General features: G+C 43.6%; 1 protein-coding gene across 3 annotated transcripts; it reads right to left on the bottom strand.

Annotated features, from left to right (window-relative positions):
• Positions 1-8208: 8208 nt before the first annotated feature.
• CHAMP1 (chromosome alignment maintaining phosphoprotein 1) lies at positions 8209-21544 on the bottom strand. Of its 3 annotated transcripts, none has more exons than XM_001141584.7 (3): positions 21213-21544; positions 14281-14403; positions 8209-11741 (listed from the first exon to the last, which is right to left on the bottom strand). In XM_001141584.7, exon 3 carries the CDS (start codon positions 11684-11686, stop codon positions 9248-9250), a length of 2439 nt encoding a protein of 812 aa, XP_001141584.1. In that variant the 5' UTR covers positions 11687-11741; positions 14281-14403; positions 21213-21544; the 3' UTR covers positions 8209-9247. The 3 variants fall into 3 exon arrangements, with proteins under 3 accessions (XP_001141584.1, XP_003318217.2, XP_009439465.1); XM_003318169.6 differs by having other exon boundaries at positions 8209-11694; positions 21213-21540; XM_009441190.5 differs by having other exon boundaries at positions 8209-11738; positions 21213-21350.
• Positions 21545-21924: the final 380 nt, after the last annotated feature.

The raw sequence follows: 21924 nt of genomic DNA, 5'->3' as shown, positions 1-21924 counted from the left end.
TTATTGAACGGAGTCTTTTCCCCATTGCTTGTCAGAAAAGCTGTTTCTAAGGCTTTGCCCAACATACCTTTAACTTTTGGCCACATCTTTCCCCCGGTCAATAGGCTCCAGGAAATGGGACAGGATTCTTGGAAATAAAGAGCTGACCCTGAGACAACACAGGTGAACACAGACTAGCTGCTGCATAATAAGTAAACAAAATGTGTGTCTTTCATTCAATATTAAACAATGATAGACTGAGTATGTAAGAATGTTACCATCACAGGTATGGAAGTGCCTAACTATGACTTAAATTGTAGAGCCTCAGATTTTAGATCTGGAAGAGCCATGGGTTTTAATCCATGCTGGGAGAGGCTCAAGGTTACTCTGGAGAAACACGTAGTTTTGGGGGGCTGGAGACTGAGGGGAGGCTGGAGACTGAGGGGTGGGCTCCCATTCCCCAGCTCCTTCAATGAATCTATTTTATACGTCAGTTATTGGAAAATGATTCAAACAACTCAACCCAATTCCCTATTATCTGGTCAAAGCCCTCAGCCCTCAGACTTCTTGCCACTGTAGCTGTGGGCTCCCCCTCTCCACCTGCTTTCCTGCTCAGGTTGGGGCAGCCAAAGACTTTCTCTTCCTGGGGAGAGAGTTTAGGGAGGGACCGTTTTTTGATTATTTGAGGGTGTGGTTCAGTTGTAAACAGTATAAGTTTTAGAATTTGTGTTATTGTGATGGCAATGACCAACTGCAAAATATTTCCCATTTGCCTTGTAATAAGAGCACGTATTTTATGCAATTGAAGTTTTTGGATCCTACTTATTTACTTTACTTTATTAAGAATAGTGACATTTGAGCAGAGTTCTAATTTTGCATCAGAGTCAAAAGTGAAAATGAAAGGAACTGACCCATGAAGGAACAGGTGTGAGCTATTTACTTCATTCCTGCCCGTCCTGGTTGATGTTGAGCTCTTGCCCTGCATCCCACTTTCAAATGTGGTGGAGGCCTCACCTAGGAAAGGCCCTCTCCACGCTGGCTTGCTCTGCTCACCCAACTGTACTTACTTCTCTGAATCCCCTATGAACACTGTTTTCTAGGTTGAGTGTGTTTTCTGTAATAAAAAGGTATTGTTGCACCACTTACTGAGGACTTTTTGGATGCCATGCTAAGCATTTCATAGTCACGACCTCATTGTACAAACTACCCTTTATAACACTCCTATGAATTTATATTTCATAGTCACGAGCTCATTGTACAAACTACCCTTTATAACACTCCTATGAATTTATATTCCCATATGAATTGGCCTGAGGAAGTGGCGTGCTGGAGAGATTAAGTAATTGAATGACAGCATACAGTTAATTACTGAGGGGATTTGGGTTTGGACCTGGATCTGTGATTCAAACACTCATGTCTATAACCACAAGTGCTGCCACATCATTTGCATCAGGATTTAGAATCCCTGCTGGCAGGCCTGGGAAGATGCATTGTAACCAGATAAGAGATAATTACCACATTTACTGAGTTGTGAGAACCACTGTACTGCCTCTGAGAGAATGCCAGGCGCCCCTGTGTTTGTCTCAGTGTCTCCAGCTTGAATTGCTTCACCCCTGGCTCTCGGCAATGCTGCTCCTCTCTCCTGCATGGATCACCTGCTCCTGGAATTCATTCTCCCATTTCTTAGGTTGCCACTTTACTGTAGCTTCCTAATCAAAGGTAAAGCTTTGATGCTGTGCATGTCCCAAAATGCCTGAGCACTATTCTCACACTGGGTTGGCGGTTTAGTAGGGTTTAAAATATATGTATTTCTCTCAGAATGTGAAGGCCAAATTTCATTTTCTTATTATATCTAAAATTTCAATGAAAAACTTCAGTGCCATTTTGGTTCTTGATTCTTTGCAGGTGATCTTTTCCTTTCACTTCTCTGGAAGCTTTTCAGATCTTTTTCTCTGATGTTATCAAATTTCACAATAATGTGCTTTAGTGTAGAAGAACTTTGAAATTCATTTTGAAGGGAACTCAATAGATCTTTTAAATCTGAAAATTCTTAAACTTTATTTCTGGAAAATGTTCTTGATTTTTAAGTTGAGGTATAATTCACATACTACATTTTATTCATTTGAAGTGTACAATTTAGCACTTTCTGGAAGTATCACAAACTTCACCACTATTTAATTCTAACATATTTTCAGCACCCAAGAAAGAAATACTGTATTTTCCATTTTTTCCTCCTCCAACCTCTGGCAACCATTCCTTTTTGAGGCTGAGTAATAGTCCATTGTATGAATATACTTCATATTATTTATCCGCTCATCAGTTGGTGGACATTTCGGTTGTTTCTACCTTTTGGCTATTATGGATAATGCTGCTATGGACATCTGTGTCCCAGTTTTTGTGTGGACATGTTTTTAATTCTCTTCAGTATGAAGACTTCAGTAGAACTGATGGGTCAAAGAGTAATTCTATGTCTTACTTTTTGAGGAACTGCCAGACTGTTTTCCAAAGCAGCTGTACCATTTAAATCCCATTGATTTCTTTTCTGACATTTTTATTCCTTCAGTCTGCTTTTATTTTTTTCTTTTTGTGAAATTCTATTTTAAACTCTGAAGATGAATCAGGAAAATCAACACAGCTTCTTCAAGAAATAAATTACAAGAAAATGATATATAGGAGATATAGGGGAAATGTATAAATCATATAGACTAAAAAACACATCAGCTAATCACAATGTATGAATTTTATTTGGGAATATAGACAGAACAGAATTGGCCATGTGTTTCTGGTTGTTCTGAAGGGTTATAGACATATAGGGGTTTGTTAAATTCATTGTTTATTTACACAAATGTTTAAAATTATCCATATAAGGGTTTTAAAAATTCCATTGGATGCCTTATGTTTTAAAATGTACTCAGAATTTTTTTTTTTTTTTTTTTTTGAGACGGAGTCTTGCTGTGCCACCCAGGCTGGAGTGCAGTGGCACAATCTCGGCTCTCTGCAAGCTCCGCCTCCTGGGTTCACGCCATTCTCCTGCCTCTACAGGCGCCCGCCACCACGCCCGGCTAATTTTTTGTATTTTTTAGTAGAGACGGGGTTTCACCGTGTTAGCCAGGATGGTCTCGATCTCCCAACCTCGTGATCCGCCCACCTCGGCCTCCCAAAGTGCTGGGATTACAGGTGTGAGCCACCACGCCCGGCCAAGCACAGTGCTTTAAAGACATATGTGATGCTACATGGAGATAATGCAATGAGTATAAGACCTGCAGGAGCACATTTACCTCACCCACCAGAAGGTACAAATCAGAGGCTACTCACCCTGCAGGTTTGGGCAACCCCAAGTCAGAACAGATCTAGGCCTCTGTCTTCATCACTTTTCTTAGATTATCACTAACTGATAATGGGCCTCATGTTATTATTTTTCAGAGGAAAGAGTGCAAAGGTTTACTCATGAGTAAATTTCAGTCAGGCATTCTCCTGTGAAATCATTTTCCAAGAATGTGCACCCCATATGTAAGTGAAAAGATTTTGAAGCTAGATTAGACGACAACATTCAGGAACCTGTGTTGTCTGTAGGGAGCTTCCTGAATTTAGAGTTAGGCCTGAAGACCTGCCGGTGAGACCTTGTAGACTATGTTGGTGGGGCCCACGACACAGACCATGGGGAGATATGCCATCCCTTCTGCAGACCCCTGGGAGCAGCCTCTGCAGTTAGAAGGTTCCAGATGCAGGCTCTGGGGCCTCAGGCTCAAAAGGAGCCGTGGGCTGCTTCCTGTTGCCTTGCCTTTTGCTGGGTCTGGTGCCAGGAAAGGTGAGACTGAAAGGAAGATGCCATCTCAAGAACAACAGCTGGGCCGGGCGCGGTGGCTCACGCCTGTAATCCCAGCACTTTGGGAGGCCGAGGCAGGCAGATCACGAGATCAAGAAATTGAGACCATCCTGGCTAACATGGTGAAACCCCGTCTCTATTAAAAAAATACAAAAAAATTACCTGGGTGTGGTGGCGGGCGCCTGTAGTCCCAGCTACTGGGGAAACTGAGGCAGGAGAAAGGCGTGAACCTGGGAGGCGGAGCTTGCAGTGAGCTGAGATCGTGCCACTGTACTCCAGCCTGGGCGACAGAGCAAGACTTCATCTCAAAAAAAAAAAAAAAAAAAAAAGAATGACAGCCGTAGGGATCAAAGGTTGGCACCTGCAAACACAGTGAGGCTGGGGGCACCCTGTGCTCTAAGAATGGCTGCGTTCTTCTGGGTGACCAGCCATACCAAGTTGCTGGGACAGTCATGGGCAAACCAGAGCAGGTGGTTGCTCTGTTATTTACAACCATCTACCAACAGAAATTTAACCAAATCAGAATGCCCATCAGGTCCATTATACCCAGTACTATACTTGTATTTGTGAATATCAGTGCCTCAGCCCCACGCAAGTCAAATGGAGACCTTATTGCCTGTATCCAACTCAGTAAAGTAGCAAATATAGAAAAAGTGCTGAGTGTCCTTGAAATCCCACTCCCACACAGACCCTGTTTGTATACAGTCGGTTATCTCCATGAAAGTGGGAGGCACTAACCCCACAGTCTTGGCTGGAGAACAGATTAAGGAATAATGAATAATAGGGTCACTTGAACTCCTTGATGTCTTCAGGCCACTCATTACCTGGTTTTCAACCTTCACACCTCCTCCTCAGGGAAGTCATAGTCCTCTGGATGACCACTGCCAATTGTGTTTATTGTTGCTTAATTATTTTACCTGCTTTTATTTATTTATTTTTTGACAGAGTCTTGCTCTGTCACCCAGGCTGGAATGCCGTGGCACAATCTCGGCTCACTGCAACCTCCACCTCCTGGGTTCAAGTGATTCTTCTGTCTCAGCCTCCTGAGTAGCTGGGACTACAGGTACCTGCCACCACACCCGGCTAGTTTTTGTATTTTCAGTACAGACGGGGTTTTGCCATATTGGCCAGGCTGGTCTTGAACTCCAGACCTTGTGATCCACCCGCCTCAGCCTCCCAAAGTGCTGGGATTCCAGGCTTGAGCCACCGCGCCCGGCGACCTGCCTCTTATTACTTGTATCTAGTCTAGGCTTGTCACAGGCCTGTTCAAAGTGGGTGATTTGCAACAGCCTGAGCGTGGCTTTCCTGATTAAAGAGAAATAATTTTCTAATGCTAATAGAGCATGCAAAAAGCTGGAGTTACAGAAAACCCCTGGCACTGGGACCAGGAGTGCTAAAAGCATGGGAAGAGAACGTTGGGTGGAGAGATAGAGCTTATTTTCACTAATGTGGTGATTTCACTTAGGGGTGTGGTGGCTTTTACAGCCTTTCACAGAGTAATGAAGAGCCATCTCATTTCTGGGTGTTTATCCACAGAAAAATGAAATCAGGACCCCAGAGAAATAGCTGCATTCCCATGTTTATTGCAGCATTACTCACAATAACCAAGATATGGAATCTACCCGTGTCCATCAATGAATGAACTGATAAAGACAATGTAGTATGTGTGTGTGTATATATATGAAGGTAATATATATACAGATAAAGTAGGTGGTTAGGAGTATGCATTCTGGATTGGTAGTTTAATTGCCTGGCCCTGGAAAAGGCAATCTTTTCCCAGTAAACCCCAGATGCTAGAGCATGAAGAAAACAGAAAATAAGAAAGTATAATTAATGCATTCTGTGTGCACTGATGGAGTCTTCCTTTGCTTCCCCAAAGGAAGAGTGCACAGGAGCCTGGCACTCCTGGACCTGAGGAAACCCTGAAACTGTTGGTATTTGCAGATCCTCTCCAAAAAGAGTTCACCAATCTCCTAAGACTGCAAACCTGACCCCAGCATGCTGGGAGCCAAGAGGGTCTGCGGATCTCCCTGCTTAGCAAATTGTGTGTATATATATACACACACACAATGAAATACTATTCAGCCTGAAAAGAAGAAAATCCTGCCACTTATGGCAACAGGGATGAATTTGAAGGACATTATGTTAAGTAAAATAAACCAGACACAGAAAGACAAATACTGCATAATCTCACTTGTATGTGGAATCTAGAAAAGTCAGACTCATAAAAACAGAGTGTAGAATGCTGGTTACCATTCTATACCATATATATATCCTATTGGTTCTGACTCTCCGGAGAACCCTAAAACATATGGCAACTTGAAAATATAAACTGATTCACAAATTATTTAAACAAACTAGTGAGTGGTATACATTGAATCGGTAGGGGGCTAATAAGGTTAGAATAATTACCACCATGGATTGAGTGCCTCCTTTGTGCTCAGTGCTTTTAAATACGTCTCCATCCTCCACTTTGGGAGGCCAAGGTGGGTGGATCACCTGAGGTCAGGAGTTCAAGACCAGCCTGGCCAAAATAGTAAAACCCTGTCTCTACTAAAAATACAAAAATTAGCTGGGTGTGGTGGCAGGCGCCTGTAATCTCAGCTACTTGGGAGGCTGAGACAGGAGAATCGCTTGAACCCGGGAGGCAGAGTTTGTGGTGAGCTGAGATCACGCCACTGCACTCCAGCCTGGGAGACAAGAGCAAAACTCAGTCTCAACAACAGAAAAAAAGAAAGAGTGGAAGCCAGTAAGGTAAACCAACAACACAGGGGTTTAGCCAAATAGAGTTAAGTCCTTAAAAGCCAAAACTACACATGCATCACTACCACTTACCCGGGCAATTAACCCTTATCCTATGGCACTATTATAAAAAACCCCAAATCAGATGGCAAGTCATGTGACTTAGTTGGCGCCACCTGGAGCAAAGGTCTAGGATGAACTGCCAGGTTTGCACCAGACAGGGGGAAGTCTTAGAGAAGAATCTGTGTAACAGGGTTGGTCTGAGACTGCAGGAGCCAGGAGACTTTCTAGGTAATGCAGACCCTTTTTGTTTCTCAAAAACAACTTCAGTCAGTCAGTATCGACAAGAAAAGGACAACCAGTATATCCAAGATATCTTACCTGTCCTACTTGTTGGCATCACTGCCTAGAAGGGAACTCCTGATCTGGAAGCTCGTTCTCAAGGTGCCATGTAAATTGATAGCAGCAGCTACTCAGTGCTGTGTTCACCAAAGTTAACAGATCTGAGGCTTCTAAGACCTTACTTGGTATTATCTAAATGTATTACTCTGTTCTTACACTGCTGCAAAGACCTGAGACCGGGTAATTCATAAACAAAAGAGGTTTAATTAGCTAATGGTTCCACACGCCACAGAGGAAACACAGCTGGGGCAGGAGGCAGGGAGGCTCTGGAAACTTACAATCACGGCAGAAGGCGAAGGGGAAGCTGGCACATCCAACATGGCTGGAGCAGGAGGAACAGAGCGAAGGGGAAGGGCTAAACACTTTTAAATAACTCACACACTATCACGAGAACAGCAAGGGGAAGTCCACCCCCATGATCCAATCACTTCTCACCAGGCTGGCCCCTCCTCCAACACTGGGGATTACAACTCAATATGACATTTGGGTGGGAGTCAGGTGTGGTGGCCCACAGCTGTAATCCCAGCACTCCCTCAAGTGAGGCAGGTGGATCACTTGAGCCCAAGAGTTCAAGACCAGCCTGGCCAACATGGCAAAACCCCATCTCTATTAAACTACAAAAATTAGCTAGATGTGGTGGCACACACATGTAGTCCCAGCTACTCAGGAGGCTGAGGCACGAGACTCCCTTGAACCTGAAAGGCAGAGACTGCAGTGAGCCAAGATCACACCACGGCACAGCAACCTGGGTGACACAGCAAGGATCGGTCTCAAAATAAAAAACAAAAATAAAAAGAGAGAGATTTGAGTGTGGACACAGAGCCAAACCATATTACTAAATATTGTTAAGCTATCCCAACAGGCATATTAATAGGGAAGCCAGCGGGTGGGGAACTAGGACAAAACTGTTCCTTGTTAAAAAAAATGTCTGGGAATAGCTAAATTAAACCCAGTACAGCATCTCAATCCTGGCTACACATCAGAATGCTTTGAGATTAAATGCCTCACACTGTTTAGAGGCAGGCAGGATAGGCAACCACTGGAATTAAAAAACCTTTCATATGAAAGGATGAGGTTTTTGACACAGAGTCCTCCCTATACACGCATTCCCCTAACTTACTTGACCACAGAACTTGGAGAAAACACAGCTAAGAAAATGCTGCTCCAGATAAGAAAACTATGTTGAAAACATGGAAATAATGGATTTGTATATCATACAATGAAAACTACACAAAAGAAAACACACATGAAGATGTTGCTGACATGAAAACCTTTCTTTTTAATTTGGTTGATACACATTTGACAAAATATTTTAGAATAAAATAATCCATGAACAGGTACAAGGTATTTACAGTAACATAACTGAAAAACATAAAATCGATATATTTCTTTAACAGAAATGTCTATAAAATTTTCTACTGTGAATCTGGAAGACTTTCAGTTCCTACTTATCAACCTGGTCTTAAGCCCCAACAGGCGACATGTAAGGCCCAGGAGTAGGATATACAAACTCTAACACATTTGGCAATTAAGAATCATCTATCAGTGTGAGCTGGCAGGCGGTGGGTGGGGGGTGGGGATGGGGAGGGAAGAACCAGATCTTAGGGTAAGATACAGAATGGAAGACTCCACTGAAAACAACTATGGACAAGAAAGATCTAAAATCACACTTATCTTTCACTTGTCTCCTGTGGGAGAAGGCTGCAAACTATTTTAAAGACTTAGTCAATTTTTCCCATTAGCAGAAAATCAGCAACCCTGAGACTCCAACATTTCATGACATAAAAGCTAATAAACATCTAGAAGCTGATTAAGATTTATAAACTAATTTTACATCAGATAGAAAATAACTCTTATGATTTAAAAATACATGTAAGGAAACAAAATTTCTCAAATTTATTTTTCATGCCTAATTCTTAAACATTTCAACTAATATTTTCTATTGTCTGAAATTAGTTCCACACACAGATACACTTTAACTGAATGCTTTGAGTACAACTTGCTCTTGATTATTAAATGGAATGCCTACTTCCTTGTATTATTATTCATACATATTTAAAAGAAATGAGAAGTTTAATCCATCTGGACTACACAGAAATTTATTGATTTACAAGATAGTCACATAGACAGAGACCAGAAAAAAATGATCAAATGCTCATTCTTAGTAACACAACTGAGACAGTGAAACACGGTACACCATACATGTCATCTACTGATCCAACTATGCTATCTGATAAGCTATACTTACAAAGAATGGTTCCAACAAACACCTTTGTAGAACAAATATTCACACTGTTATCAAATTTGCTGCTCCTCCAGTGGCGGTTCAAGAGCTTCCATTAGCTTTTTATTTGCCTCTTCATTATGCCGGCTTTGACAATGAGTTAAATGTTTCTTAAAACCTCTTGGGAAATTTGATTCAAAATTACAACGTGGACATTTAAGTAAACTTTGCCCATGGGCTGCTACATGATTTTTAAGGAGAGATTCCAAAAGAAAAGCCTTTCCACAAATTGTGCATTTGTAAGGGCTATGAACATTATGCTTATTAACCAAATGATGCAAAACAGCACCTTTTTTCATAGCACGACAGCAACAAATTTTGCAATAATACTTTCCTTTTCCACGCTTCATGTATTTTGCAATCTCCTCTTCGGAGATAAAAGCTTCTTTTTCTTCAGTAAACTGTAGCACATTTCTAGACTGCTCTGGACTAGTCATGTCCATTTTGTTCTCTTTGCTAAAATCAATGGATTCCACATCAACCTGCTCTTGATCACTGCTTGATTCCTGGCCCTTAATATCCATCGCATCCAAATCTGTTTTTATGTACTCACTACTACTAAGCTCAGCGTCTGAGCTCTCTTGGTTGTCTTTCTTGAGCTTCTTTGAGGAAGGAAATAAAGTATCTTCTAAGAGTTTCTTAGGTGAAGCTAGAAGTTCTTCCTGAACCAAAATATCACATTTTTGATCATCTATGGCATCTATTTGTAGTTCATCACCAAGCTCAACAGCCTTCTGTGATTCTGAGAATAGAGCAGATTTGGGGAGTTCAGGGAAAAGGGCATGCTTCCGGGGCTCTGGAAAAAGGGCACGTTTGCGTGCTTCTGGAGAAGCAGGAGGGGCTGTTTTGGCAGGCTCGGGAAACAGGGCAGGTTTTCTAGGCTCAGTATCGATAGAGAGAACAGGCTTCCAGATATCTGAGGCTGCTTTGGGGGACTCAGATGGCCCAGAAGGACCTGGTTTTCGGGTCTCAGGGAAGACAGGTTTCTGAGGCTCAATAAAAAAGGAAGACTTCCAGAGATCAGGAGAACCACCACGGGAACTTTTCTGGGACTCAGGGAAATCAAGTGAAGCAGGAGAAGTTTTCCGCTGATCAGGAGAAAGCTTCCAAAGATCTGGTGACCCTGAGGGTTTTCTGAGCTCTGGAGATCCTGCTGGACTACGGATCTCTGGGGATAGTGGTGGGCCGGGTTTGCGAAGCTCTGGAGACACTGGGGGAACTGCCTTCCAATGTTCAGGAGACAACGTGGGAGCTGTCTTTCGGAGTTCTGGTGGGCCAGACTTCCATGACTCAGGAGATGCAGGGGGAGACTTCCAGGAGCTGGGTGAGACTGATGAAGATTTCCAGGATGCAGAAGACACAGATGGAGTTGGTTTCCAAGGTCCAGGAGATATAGAAGGAATTGGTTTCCAAGGTCCAGGAGACACAGATGGAGCAGGTTTAGCTGGCTTCCAAGGTCCTGATGATGCTGAAGGATTGGATTTCCAAGGCCTAGGGGACCCAGGTGGCCCTGGTTTCCAAGAGCCTGGTGACACAGCGGGGGCTGGTCTCCTAGGCTCTGGGGAGACAGCAGGGAATGGCTTCCAAGGTTCAGGAGACTCTGAAGGGGATGGCTTCCTTGGCTCAGGGGAGGTAGTCCGGGCTGACTTCCGAGATTCTGGAGATGCAGCTGGGGATGGTCCCCAAGGTTCTGGGGAAGCAGCTAGAACTGGTGACTCTGGAGATGAGGCTGAAGGTGGCCCCAATGTTTCTGGGAAATGAGACTGCTTCTGGGGTTTGGGATTACTAAGAGTAGCCTTTACTGACTCAGGAGATACAGGGGCAGGTTTCTGTGGTTCTGGAGAAGGAACAGGGGCAAGTTTCTGAGACTCACAAACAGGGACTGATTTTGGAGGTTCAGGAGAAGAAACAGAGGCAGGTTTTGAAGGCTCAGGAGAAGGAAGAGGTGTCTGTAGCTCAGGAGAAACAACAGAGCCAGGTTTCTGAGGCTCCAGGGGAGTAAGAGGAGTAGGTTTTGGCGATTCTGGAGACAAAACTGAACCAAGTTTCTGTGTTTCCATTGAAAGGGCAGGTATGGATTTCGGTTCTGCTGAATCGCAGGGTATTTTCTGGTGTTCAGGAAGAGGAGGGCTTTTCACAGGATCTGTTTCTTTGTTCAACTGATTTTTTGGTTTATCATTCCATTTGTCTGGGGATGCATGTTTGGATGTGATGTGATAGTATACATTAGAGTACATCTTGCTGGTGAAGAAGCATTTATGGCAGTGAAATAACTTTGCACTTTTCTGGTAAAATATCATTTTGCCTAGCCCACCAGCATCCATTTCATCACAAAATTCTGGATGGATGGTACCCATATGGATTTGTACATTTTCATAGTCTGTGCCTCTGAAACTGCAATGGTCACACTCCAAACGTGCTGATGGTTTACGAAGTTCCTGGAATACTTCCATTCTTCTTTCTGTTACCAACACACACGGTTATATTCTTTAAAAACTTTCAATACTGCTGCAATAAAGTAGGAATAAATTATTTTCATGAACTGTAATTCTGAATAAAATGCTGTCAGTCCATTCTATAACTGCATAATTTTAAGTCTAGAACAGTGCGTGCTTTATTTGATAGTATCTCTAGGGAGAATTTGAAGAAAAAGGAGATATAGAACAGTCCCAGGCACTCTGCTAGGAGTTTCACATACATCATCTCATTTAATCCTAATGATATGACTCAACTATTATTTTCACTTACAGATGAAGAAACAGGTTCAGAGAAGTTACCTGACTTTCTCTGGTCCAGGCTATAGGACTATCAGTGATGTGAGCCTGACTCTAGAATTAGCTATTGCATGTGCTTTATACTTTGACTCTCAAACTCCGAGTACAAAAGTCCTCAGCACACAAAGATGAGTGAATATCAAAATTAAATCTTGGCTATTTAAGGATGAACAAGAGACTAAAACTTTTGCAGAAAGCACTTAATAAATTAAATCTAGCTATAAAAAGATGACTTTAAAACATGATGCTGGCTTGATTTCATGTCAACATATTTTGTAATGTTTAATCTATCCCAATATAGTATTCTATTAATTCATTTAATAAATAAATTACTTTGTGTCCTACAATGTTCTAGGCACTTAGGCTTAAAGCAGTGCTTTGCAATATGGCGTTCATGAGTTGGAAAGATAAGGTGGACAGTGATGTAGAGAGGCCGCTGGAAAAGACCTCTAAGCATGGGACATTCCAGCAGAGATCCTGAATGATGTGAAGGCGCATACCAACCAAAGGGCAAATCGGAGGACACCCCAGCAGCTGGAACACAGTTGCCGGAAAACATGAATTTAAAAAAATTGTAAACCAGTCTTCTTAAGTAGTAAAGGGAATAGAAGCTCACAGTTAAAAACACATTCACACAGTACGAGATACAGAGTGTCAGTCCCTGGGGGTAGCCAGTGTACTCATGTGTCCTGGAAGAAATGTCCTAAGCATATATTGATCAACACACATGCTTTACACAAATGGGATATTAAACATATTATCTGGCAACTTACTCTCATTTAGAATTTATCTCTAAGACATTTTTACATATGGAATAAGCAGACTTTCCCTGTACTTATCTGTGCATGTGAGGGTATTTCTGCAGGGAAAATTCCTAGCAATGGATTACTTGGCCATTTGTGTGTAAAACTGATACATTTTACCAAACTCTCAAAAACTTCTATTACTGCATAACAACAGTGTATATATGAGAGACAATTTCCTATAAATTCCTAATCCTTGCTACAACCTAGGTGAAAGCTAGTATTTCACTATTGTGTTAATGTGCTTCTCTTTAATGAGAAAGACTGAACACCTTCCCTTATTGACGGTAATGATATTTACTGCTCCTCAAAGAACAGATTAGAAATGCAGGCTCTCCCTTTATTAATTACAAAACCATTATTTTAAAAAAATGTATAGGCCGGGCGCAGTGGCTCATGCCTGTAATCTCAGCACTTTGGGAGGCCGGGCAGGCAGATCACGAGGTCGGGAGATCAAGACCATCATGGCCAACATGGTGAAACCCCATCTCTACTAAAAATACAAAAATTAGCCAGGCGTGGTGGCGTGTGCCTGTAGTCCCAGCTACTTGGGAGGCTGAGGCAGGCCAATCGCTTGGACCAGAAGTCGGAGGTTGCAGAGAGCTGAGATCATGCCGCTGCATTCCAGCCTGGTGACAGAGCAAGACTCCGTCTCAAAAAAAAAAAAAAAAAAAAAAATTAACATTTCTAACTTTGTTAATTTGTTTTTAAAGATGTTCTCACTGGCAATACTGCTTCCTAACACTTTTATCCAAGGTATATCATTTGCCTTTTTTATTTTTTGATCTAAAGCTAAAAAGGTGACAGATACTTGAGGAAACAAATACTTTTCTTCGGAAACTATTTACTCTTTCTGAGTTGCCCAGCAGTTATCCTGTATTTTAGAAAACTGTTTTGGGGCCAGGACTGTAACAAAAGAAAAATAAATAATTCCGTACTGATGAAAAATCTCTGAAAATGATCTTTAACTTACAAACGTAATTGAATGCATGGAAAAATAATGGGTTAACCATCCGTCTCAGAGCCCATTGTTAAATAAAACTAGAAGACTTTAGGGGAAAACGTAGGATATGTCTCAATAATCCCATGAGGCTATAACTGGCAATAATGAACAGCCAAGCTAATATTAAAGAGCACTATATTACATATTGTAATTACAACAGAGACTAAGAGCTCAGGTGTGCTGGGTTTGAGTCTGACTCACCTACCATTCCCCATTCCTCCCAGCCATCCCTCCTCTTCCCGCTGCCTACCACCAGCTCTTCAGGCCAATCTCATACTTAAATCTAAAAAGAATGCTACAGAATTCACTTCTCATATCCCAAATTATGTATATCTAGCACACAACACACATTATATCCATAAGGGCGTGTACACTTTTGGAGATTTTCCTCAAGAACTCCAGGTATTTTTTTTAAATTTTCTCCTCATAAAATATTCTCCTAAGCATGCTTTCCCTACTAGACTTACCTGCTGTCTTACTAGACACCTTAAAAGTGGTCTTCAAAAGGCAGGCATTCTACATGGCTTTTTGACTAAACCACAGCAAATAGCCTATAGTATATGAAGAAGAACAAAGACGAGAAGTTGAACCTGGGAAAAAAAAAAACAAAGAAAAGTAATCAAAACTGTATCTGTGATCGTGTGTGCCCCCTGTAATGGAATTCTGTGTATTTCTCTCACCATCCTGCCCTAACAGTGAGAGGAGTCCAGTCCACTAAGCCTGCTTACTTTTTTTTTTTTTTTTTTTTTTTTGAGACAGAGTCTTGCTCTGTCGCCCAGGCTGGAGTGCAGGGACGCCATCTCGGCTCACTGCAACCTCTGCCTCCTGGGTTCAAGCAATTCTCCTGCCTCAGCCTCCTGAGTAGCTGGGACTACAGGCGCCCGCCAACACGCCTGGCTAGTTTTTTGTATTTTTAGTAGAGACGGGGTTTCACCGTGTTAGCCAGGATGGTCTCGATCTCCTGACCTCGTGATCCGCCCGCCTTGGCCTCCCAAAGTGCTGGGATTCCAGGTGTGAGCCACCGCGCCCAGCCCGAACACTTACTTTTATGAAATGACACCAAAGACTACAGTACATACCACTCCTGACACCATCCTTGTCTACTTTCTCTTTAATGATCCACTATGGAATTATGCCCGTGTGTGTAATCAAATCCTTCTCAAACCCACCACCTAACTTCACTTCTCTGATAAGCACTCAGAAGACTGCTGGTGTGACTACTGACTATAACAATGGCTGACTTTTGTCAATTATTGATATTACACAGCAGAGTGCCAAATTAACAGGCAGTGGAGGAAGGGACACCACAACAAAGAGGACCAAGAGGCACAAAAAGAAAGGACTCTGGGAGGAGCAGGATGGCAGTGTCCTGACCCCAAGGAAGAACACATGGACCTGCTTCAGTGATTGCTCTGCCCTCTTCTCTTCCTGCATGCATTTCAAAGATAAAGCATCATGGTGTGGGTGAGTCTGCTGACAAGAACAGAATGTGATAAACTGGCCATGCACAAGCTACACAACAGCTCATATTATGCTTCTGATTAGCTCCAGCACATTCATCTACCCCTTCTCTATCCCCTACCCCTATCACTGCTTTAATTCTGACATCTGAACTCCCTGCCACTAGTCTCCCTTTCTTCCAACCCATTCATCGTACAGCTACCAAACCTGTCTTCCAAACAGAAGCCTAATGTGATCTGCCTGTTCACATGTCCTCCAAGTCAACTAAGACACCTACAGTATACAATTTGAATATGGCATATAAAGCTCTTCACAGTCTGGCCCATGACCAGACTGCATTCTCAAAATACTGGCCCACATGTAATTCCCTGACTATTCCAGCGTCTGCGCCTTTGTATAAACTATTTCCTCTCCTTTACACTCCCTGTCTTGCCACCCGGCCATCAGGCAAATTCCTTCATCCTTCAGGCAGGACAGCTTTTTAGGTCAGCTGTCTTTCTGTAAACACAGGGACCTGGTTCCAGGACTTCCCCCATATGCCAAAATCCACACATACTCAGGTCCTACAGTCAGCCTTGTGGAATTCCCATATATGAAACATCTGCCCTCCATATAAATGTTTCACATTCTGTAAACGCTCTTTTTTATTGGCATTTGGTTGAAGTTCTAACCTCTGTTATTCATGAGTCAACTGTACTGGTCAATTCCCCACTTCCTCCCAATCTTCCTAGAAGCCCCAGCTGTACGTGTCACCCTCTGGCACTACAGCCTGATGCCACCAACAGGACGCCAGCTCCTGGAGAGGAGGGACTATTATCCCTTTATTCACCTCTGGAACAGCTGCACATCCCTGACACACAGTATGTGCTCTGTTCAGTCCTAACATTCTCTCAATCTTAGACTCACAGGATTTTAAAACTAGAGGAAACCTAAGTTACCATCTAGTCTCAAAGTCATAGGATTTGAGGATAGGAAAAGACCTCAGGGATCATCTACTTTAAAACTTCAATTTATAGTTAAGGAAACCCAAGCTTGACATTAAACAGCTTGCCCAAATCAGACAAATGATCAGTATCTGATGAGAGAATAAAGTTCTGCTATCTGTCCAGGTTCTTTGTAGATATACACAAACTAATACAGTGGAATTTAGTAAGATCTTTTAAAGCCTGTACAATAGTCCAAAATAAACAAGATGAAACAAACACTTAGAATCCACATATCAAGTGCATAAATACAGGACTATAGAGAACTATATCCCACATTCTGCACTGGGCAGAGTACACCATTCCAGTGGATCACTGTCCCCAGCTCTGGGCAGGAAGGACACTTTAAGAGAGTCTCTAACAAACTAGGGAACATAAAAAAAAAAAAAAAAAGGCAACCAGGATGACAGATGGCCCTTTAGGAAAAAAAAAAGTCATTTACAAATAAAGACATTTAACTTCAAAAGGGGAAGAATTATAGATAATATATGAGCTATCCTAGATGTGACAATCAGAAGCTAGCAGGAAAAGAATTGTGGCTTAACACAGTTTACAATCTACTCTATCATGAACTAGAACGAGTTCCTTTGTCAGGTAGGAGTACTCCATAATTAGAATCTGATGATCAGGCCGGGTGTGGTGGCTCAGGCCTGTAATCCCAGCACTCTGGAAGGCTGAGGCAGGTGGATCCCTTGAGCTCAGGGGTTCAAGAACACCCTGGGCAACATGGCGAAACCCCGTCTCTACAAAACATACAAAAATTAGCCGGGTGCAGCAGAATGCACCTATAGTCCCAGCTACTCGGGAGCCTGAGGCAAGAGAAATCGCCTGAGCCTGAGAGGCAGGGGTTGCAGTGAACCAAGACTGCACCATTACACTCCAGCCTAGATGACAGAGTGAGACCCTGTCTCAAAAAAGAAAACCAAAAAAAAAAAAAAAAAATGATGATCAGCATAGGACTAGAAGGATCTTCAGAGGTCTTGAGTTCAACCTCTTCATTTTATAACTGAAAAGACTGATGCTGAGGGAAAGAAGTGACCTGTCAAAGATCACAACACTGAGGTCAGAGGAAACAGTTTTTTTATTCTGGTTTTCTCAATTCTGGTCTCTGCTGTAACAAAATGCTGTCTTTCCCACAGTAGCAGAACGATCCACAAAGATGTTACAGAATTCAGTCCCAGAATTCAACTTTTAGGCAGAGCCTAGAGAGCTGGGCGTCCTTCCAGCTTTAAGGTTCTAGCAAAATTTCTTCCTAAATTTAAGAACTCCTAACCCTACCTAAAAATTAACTCAGAATTGTCTAGATTAACAAAAATTTATTTTTGTCTTTGAGACAGATTACATCTCGTCTCTAAAAAACCTAAATTCTAATCATTGGTGCTCTGCCAGTCTGTCACCCAGTATCCTTCAATGCAATGTTATGCCAGATGGTGTATCATACCTATTTCCCATCTCCCATTCAATTTCTTCTTTGAAGTCGAACACCACTGATCATCTTTTAAAACACATCTGATGCATAGTTTTTTAAATTAAAATTCAATATGTAGAACATGTTCAAAGCTAAATGGGTTCTATTAGTCTATACACACTAGCATTGTTCTTTATCTTAGCGGACTTTTTTTCTTTTTTAGAGACAGGGTCTCGCTCTGTTGCCCAAGGTTTTGGTGCAGTGACGCCATCACAACTCACTGCAGCCTCATACTCCTGGGCTCCAGAGATCCCCCGCCTCAGCCTCCTAAGTAGCTGGGACCATAGGTACCTGCCACCACATCTGGCTAATTTTTTTTTTCTGTAGCGATGAGGTCTCACTATGTTGTCCAGGCTGGTCCTGAACTCCTGGCCTCCAGAGATCTTGTTGCCTTGGCCTCTCAAAGTGCTGGGATTACAGGTGTGAGCTACCATGCCTGGCCTTTAAGAAATTAATAAACTGGGTGGGCGCAGTGGCTCACACCTGTAATCCCAACACTTTGGGAGGCCAAGGCAGGCGGATCATTTGAGGACAGGAGTTCGTGACTAGCCTGGCCAACATGGTGAAACCCTGTCTCTACTGAAAATACAAAAATTAGCTGGGCGTGGTGGTGCATACCTATAATCCCAGCTACCTGGGAGGCTGAGGCAGGAGAATTGCTTGAACCCGGGAGACGGAGGTTGCAGTGAGCCAAGACTGAGCCACTGCACTCCAGCTGGGCAACAGAGTAAGACTCCATACTCACCCCAACCCAAAAAAGAAAGAAATTAATAAACTAATTTTCCAAGTAGTTTTATGTTTGAAGAAAAACTGAAGGGAATGTACAAGAATTCCCACCTATCTTCTTGTCCCCAGTTTTTCCTACTACAGGCTGAGCATCCCTAATCTGAAAATCTGAAATCTGATTATGCTCCAACATCCAAAACTTTTTGAGTGCCAAAAGGAGCATTTTAGATTTCAGATTACGGATGTTTAACCAGTAAGTACAATGCAACTATTCCAAAATCCAAAAAAAAAAAAAAAAATCCAAAGCACTTCTGGTTCCAAGCATTTCGAATGAAGGATACTCAACCTGTATTAACATCTTGCATTAGTGTGAGATATCTGCTACAATGATAAGCTAATATTGATTTATTAAGTAGTCTATAGTTTACACAAGGAGTCATTTTTATTTATTTATTTTTTTTGAGAGGGAGTCTCGCTCTGTCACCCAGGCTGGAGTGTAATGGTGCAATCTCGGCTCACTGCAATCTCCACCTCCCAGGTTCAAGCGATTCTCCTGCCTCAGCCTCCCCAGTAGCTGGGACTACAGGCGTGCGCCACCACGCCTGGCTAATTTTTGTATTTTTAGTAGAGACAGGGTTTCACCATATCAGCCAAGATGGTCTCGATCTCTTGACCTCGTAATCTGCCCATCTCGGCCTCCCAAAGTGTTGGGATTACAGGCGTGAGCCGCCGCACCCCACCAAAGAGTCACTCTGCATTATGTGCAGTTCTATGGGTTTTGACAAATGCATAGCATCATGTATCCACCACAAATAATATAACTGTTTATCATCTTCCTGTGCTCCTGACAACCACTCATCTTTTTATTGTCTCCATAGTTTTGCTTTTTCACGTGTATTTTTTAAAGAGTGGTAAAACCGAACATAAAACTTGCCATTTACGGCTGGGCGCGGTGGCTCACGCCTGTAATCCCAGCACTTTGGGAGGCCAAGGTGGGCGGATCACCTAAGGTTGAAAGTCAGAGACCAGCCTAACCAACATGGAGAAACCTCGTCTCTACTAAAAATACAAAATTAGCCGGGTGTGGTGGCAGGCGCCTGTAATCCCAGCTACTTGGGAGGCTGAGGCAGGAGAATCGCTTAAATTCGAGAGACGGAGGTTGCAGTGGGCCAAGATCGCATAACTGCACTCCAGCCCAGGCAACAAAAGTGAAACTCTGGCTCATTAAAAAACAAAAACAAAAATAAAAACAAAAAACTTGCCATTTAGGCCGGACATGGTGGTTCATGCCTGTAATTTCAGCACTTTGGAAGGCCAAGGCGGGTGGATCACCTGAGGTCAGGAGTTCGAAACCAGCCTGACCAACATGGAGAAACCCTATCTCTACTAAAAATACAAAATCAGCCAGGTGTGGTGGCAAGCGCCTGTAATGCCAGCTACTTGGGAGAATGAGGCAAAAGAATCCCTTGAACCCAGGGGGCGGAGGTTGCAGTGAGCCAAGGTCGGGCCATTGCACTCCAGCCTGGGCAACGAGAGCGAAACTCCGTCTCAAAAAAAAAAAAACAAAACAAAACTTGCCATTTAATCATTTTTAAAAGCACAATTTAGTTAGTTTAGTACTAAAACGTTGTGCAAACATCACCACTATCCACTTCCAGAACTTCTTCACCACAAACAGAAATTCTGTACCCATGAAACAGTAACTTCCACTCTCCACTTTCAGTGCTGGTAATCTCAATTCTGTGCCTGAGGGGGAATCATACAGTATGTCTTTTTTGTGTCTTATTTCACTCAACATAATGTGTTCAATGTGCTCGTTTATACCGTATAATGTGTTCGTTTATATTGCAGCATGTATCAGAATTTCATTCCTTTCTAAAGATGAACAATGGTCCATTCATTGTATGTATACACCACAGCTTGCCTTTCATCCACATGTTGATAGACATCTGGATTTTGACTAATGCTGCGATGAACATTTGTGAACAAGTATCTGAGTCTCTGCTGTCAATTTTTGGGGGTATAAACCTAGAACTGAGGAACGACTACCAATTTCCATAGCTGCTGCACCACCCTACTTTCCCACCAGCAATGCACCCGAGCTTCAACTTCTCCACATCCCCAACACTCATAATTTCCCTTTTTTTTTAATAGCCACCCTAACAGGTGTGAGGTGGTATCTCATTGTGGTTTTCATTTGCATTTTCTTAATGGTTAGTGATGTTGAGCATCACTGCACGTGCTTATTGGCCATTTGTCTCTCTTCTCTGGAGAAATATCTATTCAAATTCCTTGCCCATTCTTGAACTGGGTTGCTTTTTGTTGGTCAGTTGCATCTCTTCTTGTATTCTAGACATTAACTCTTTATCAGGTTTACAAATGTCCTCTCCCACTTTGGAGGCTGTATAGCGGATTTTTAAACAGTAATAATGACAGAAGAGGACGCAGTCTAGAACTAAAACAGAAAGAATGGCTTTCGTCTTGTGCTGCCCTCAACTTCCCAATGGTTTCAAACGCAATGTTTCCAGCCTCGGCAGCGACTGACACCGGGCCTCCCCGCTCCCTGCACAAAGACGCACTCCCGCCCCGGCCTGTGGGGGCGGGCCCTTCCCTCGGGCCGTGTGGGAAGCGAGGCAGCGCAGGCCCCCTTCACTCGGACCCGCGGCTTCCCGGGACCGTCCCCGCCAGGTCGGCGGCCGACACGGGGCTCGGGGATGCAGGCCCCAACCACGCCCCTCCCCCGCTCGCTCTCGCTCCTCACCGGTCCGGCCGCGGGCGGCGTCCAGTGGGCGATGGACCGCGCGGAGGGCCCGGCTCGCGGTCGCGGGCGGCTCCGCGAGGCCCTGCGGCGCAGCGGCCTCCCGAATGGCGACTGGATGCAGGAGCCGGGATCCGGGTGCGCGAGCGTGCGCGCTCCCGCGGGACGGGCGGGGGCTGACGGGAAGCAAGTTTGGCGCCGCGCGCCCTCCCGCGCGGGCCAATCAGATCGCCGATCGCGTGGCGCGGCTGTGCCAAAAGTGCGTGGGCAAAACTAGCGGCTCGCGCGGGCCTTCGGAAGGGCTGCGTGCCCGCCCCGCCCCGGAAGTGCCGCACGTGCCCACTCCGCCTCCGCTTCCCGCGCGCGCCCGGGCGCGGCTCCGGGAGGGTTCCGCCGCGTCTGGCCTGTGGCCTCCGGCCAGGCCCTTGGAACGGCCCCGGCCTGCCGCCGCCGTGCGGATATCTCTTCCTTTTCTTGCTGTTTTGATTGTTGTGTGAATGAATTTATTAGGAAAAAAAGAGCTAGACCTGCCCCATACATTCTCAGGGATATTACTGGCATAATACCTATGACAAAAGTACAAGACAAAGTTGTTGGATGACAGTAAATATTCCTTTTCTCATCACCCCGCCTCCACTGAAAGTCCCGATTCCCAGAAGTTATCTTCTTCGTTTTTTTTCAGTTTTATGAATGTTACCACCACAATTCTAATTAA

This window comes from Pan troglodytes, chromosome 14 (assembly GCF_028858775.2).
Source record: "Pan troglodytes isolate AG18354 chromosome 14, NHGRI_mPanTro3-v2.0_pri, whole genome shotgun sequence".
Taxonomy (NCBI): Eukaryota; Metazoa; Chordata; class Mammalia; order Primates; family Hominidae; genus Pan; species Pan troglodytes.
Note: the sequence above shows the minus strand (reverse complement) of the source record. Positions and strands in the feature narration are given on the sequence as shown.

Bases quoted from the DNA above. Each gene is read 5' to 3' on its own strand.
- CHAMP1 (XM_001141584.7), bottom strand. From the start codon at position 11,686: ATGGAAGTATTCCAGGAACTTCGTAAACCATCAGCACGTTTGGAGTGT.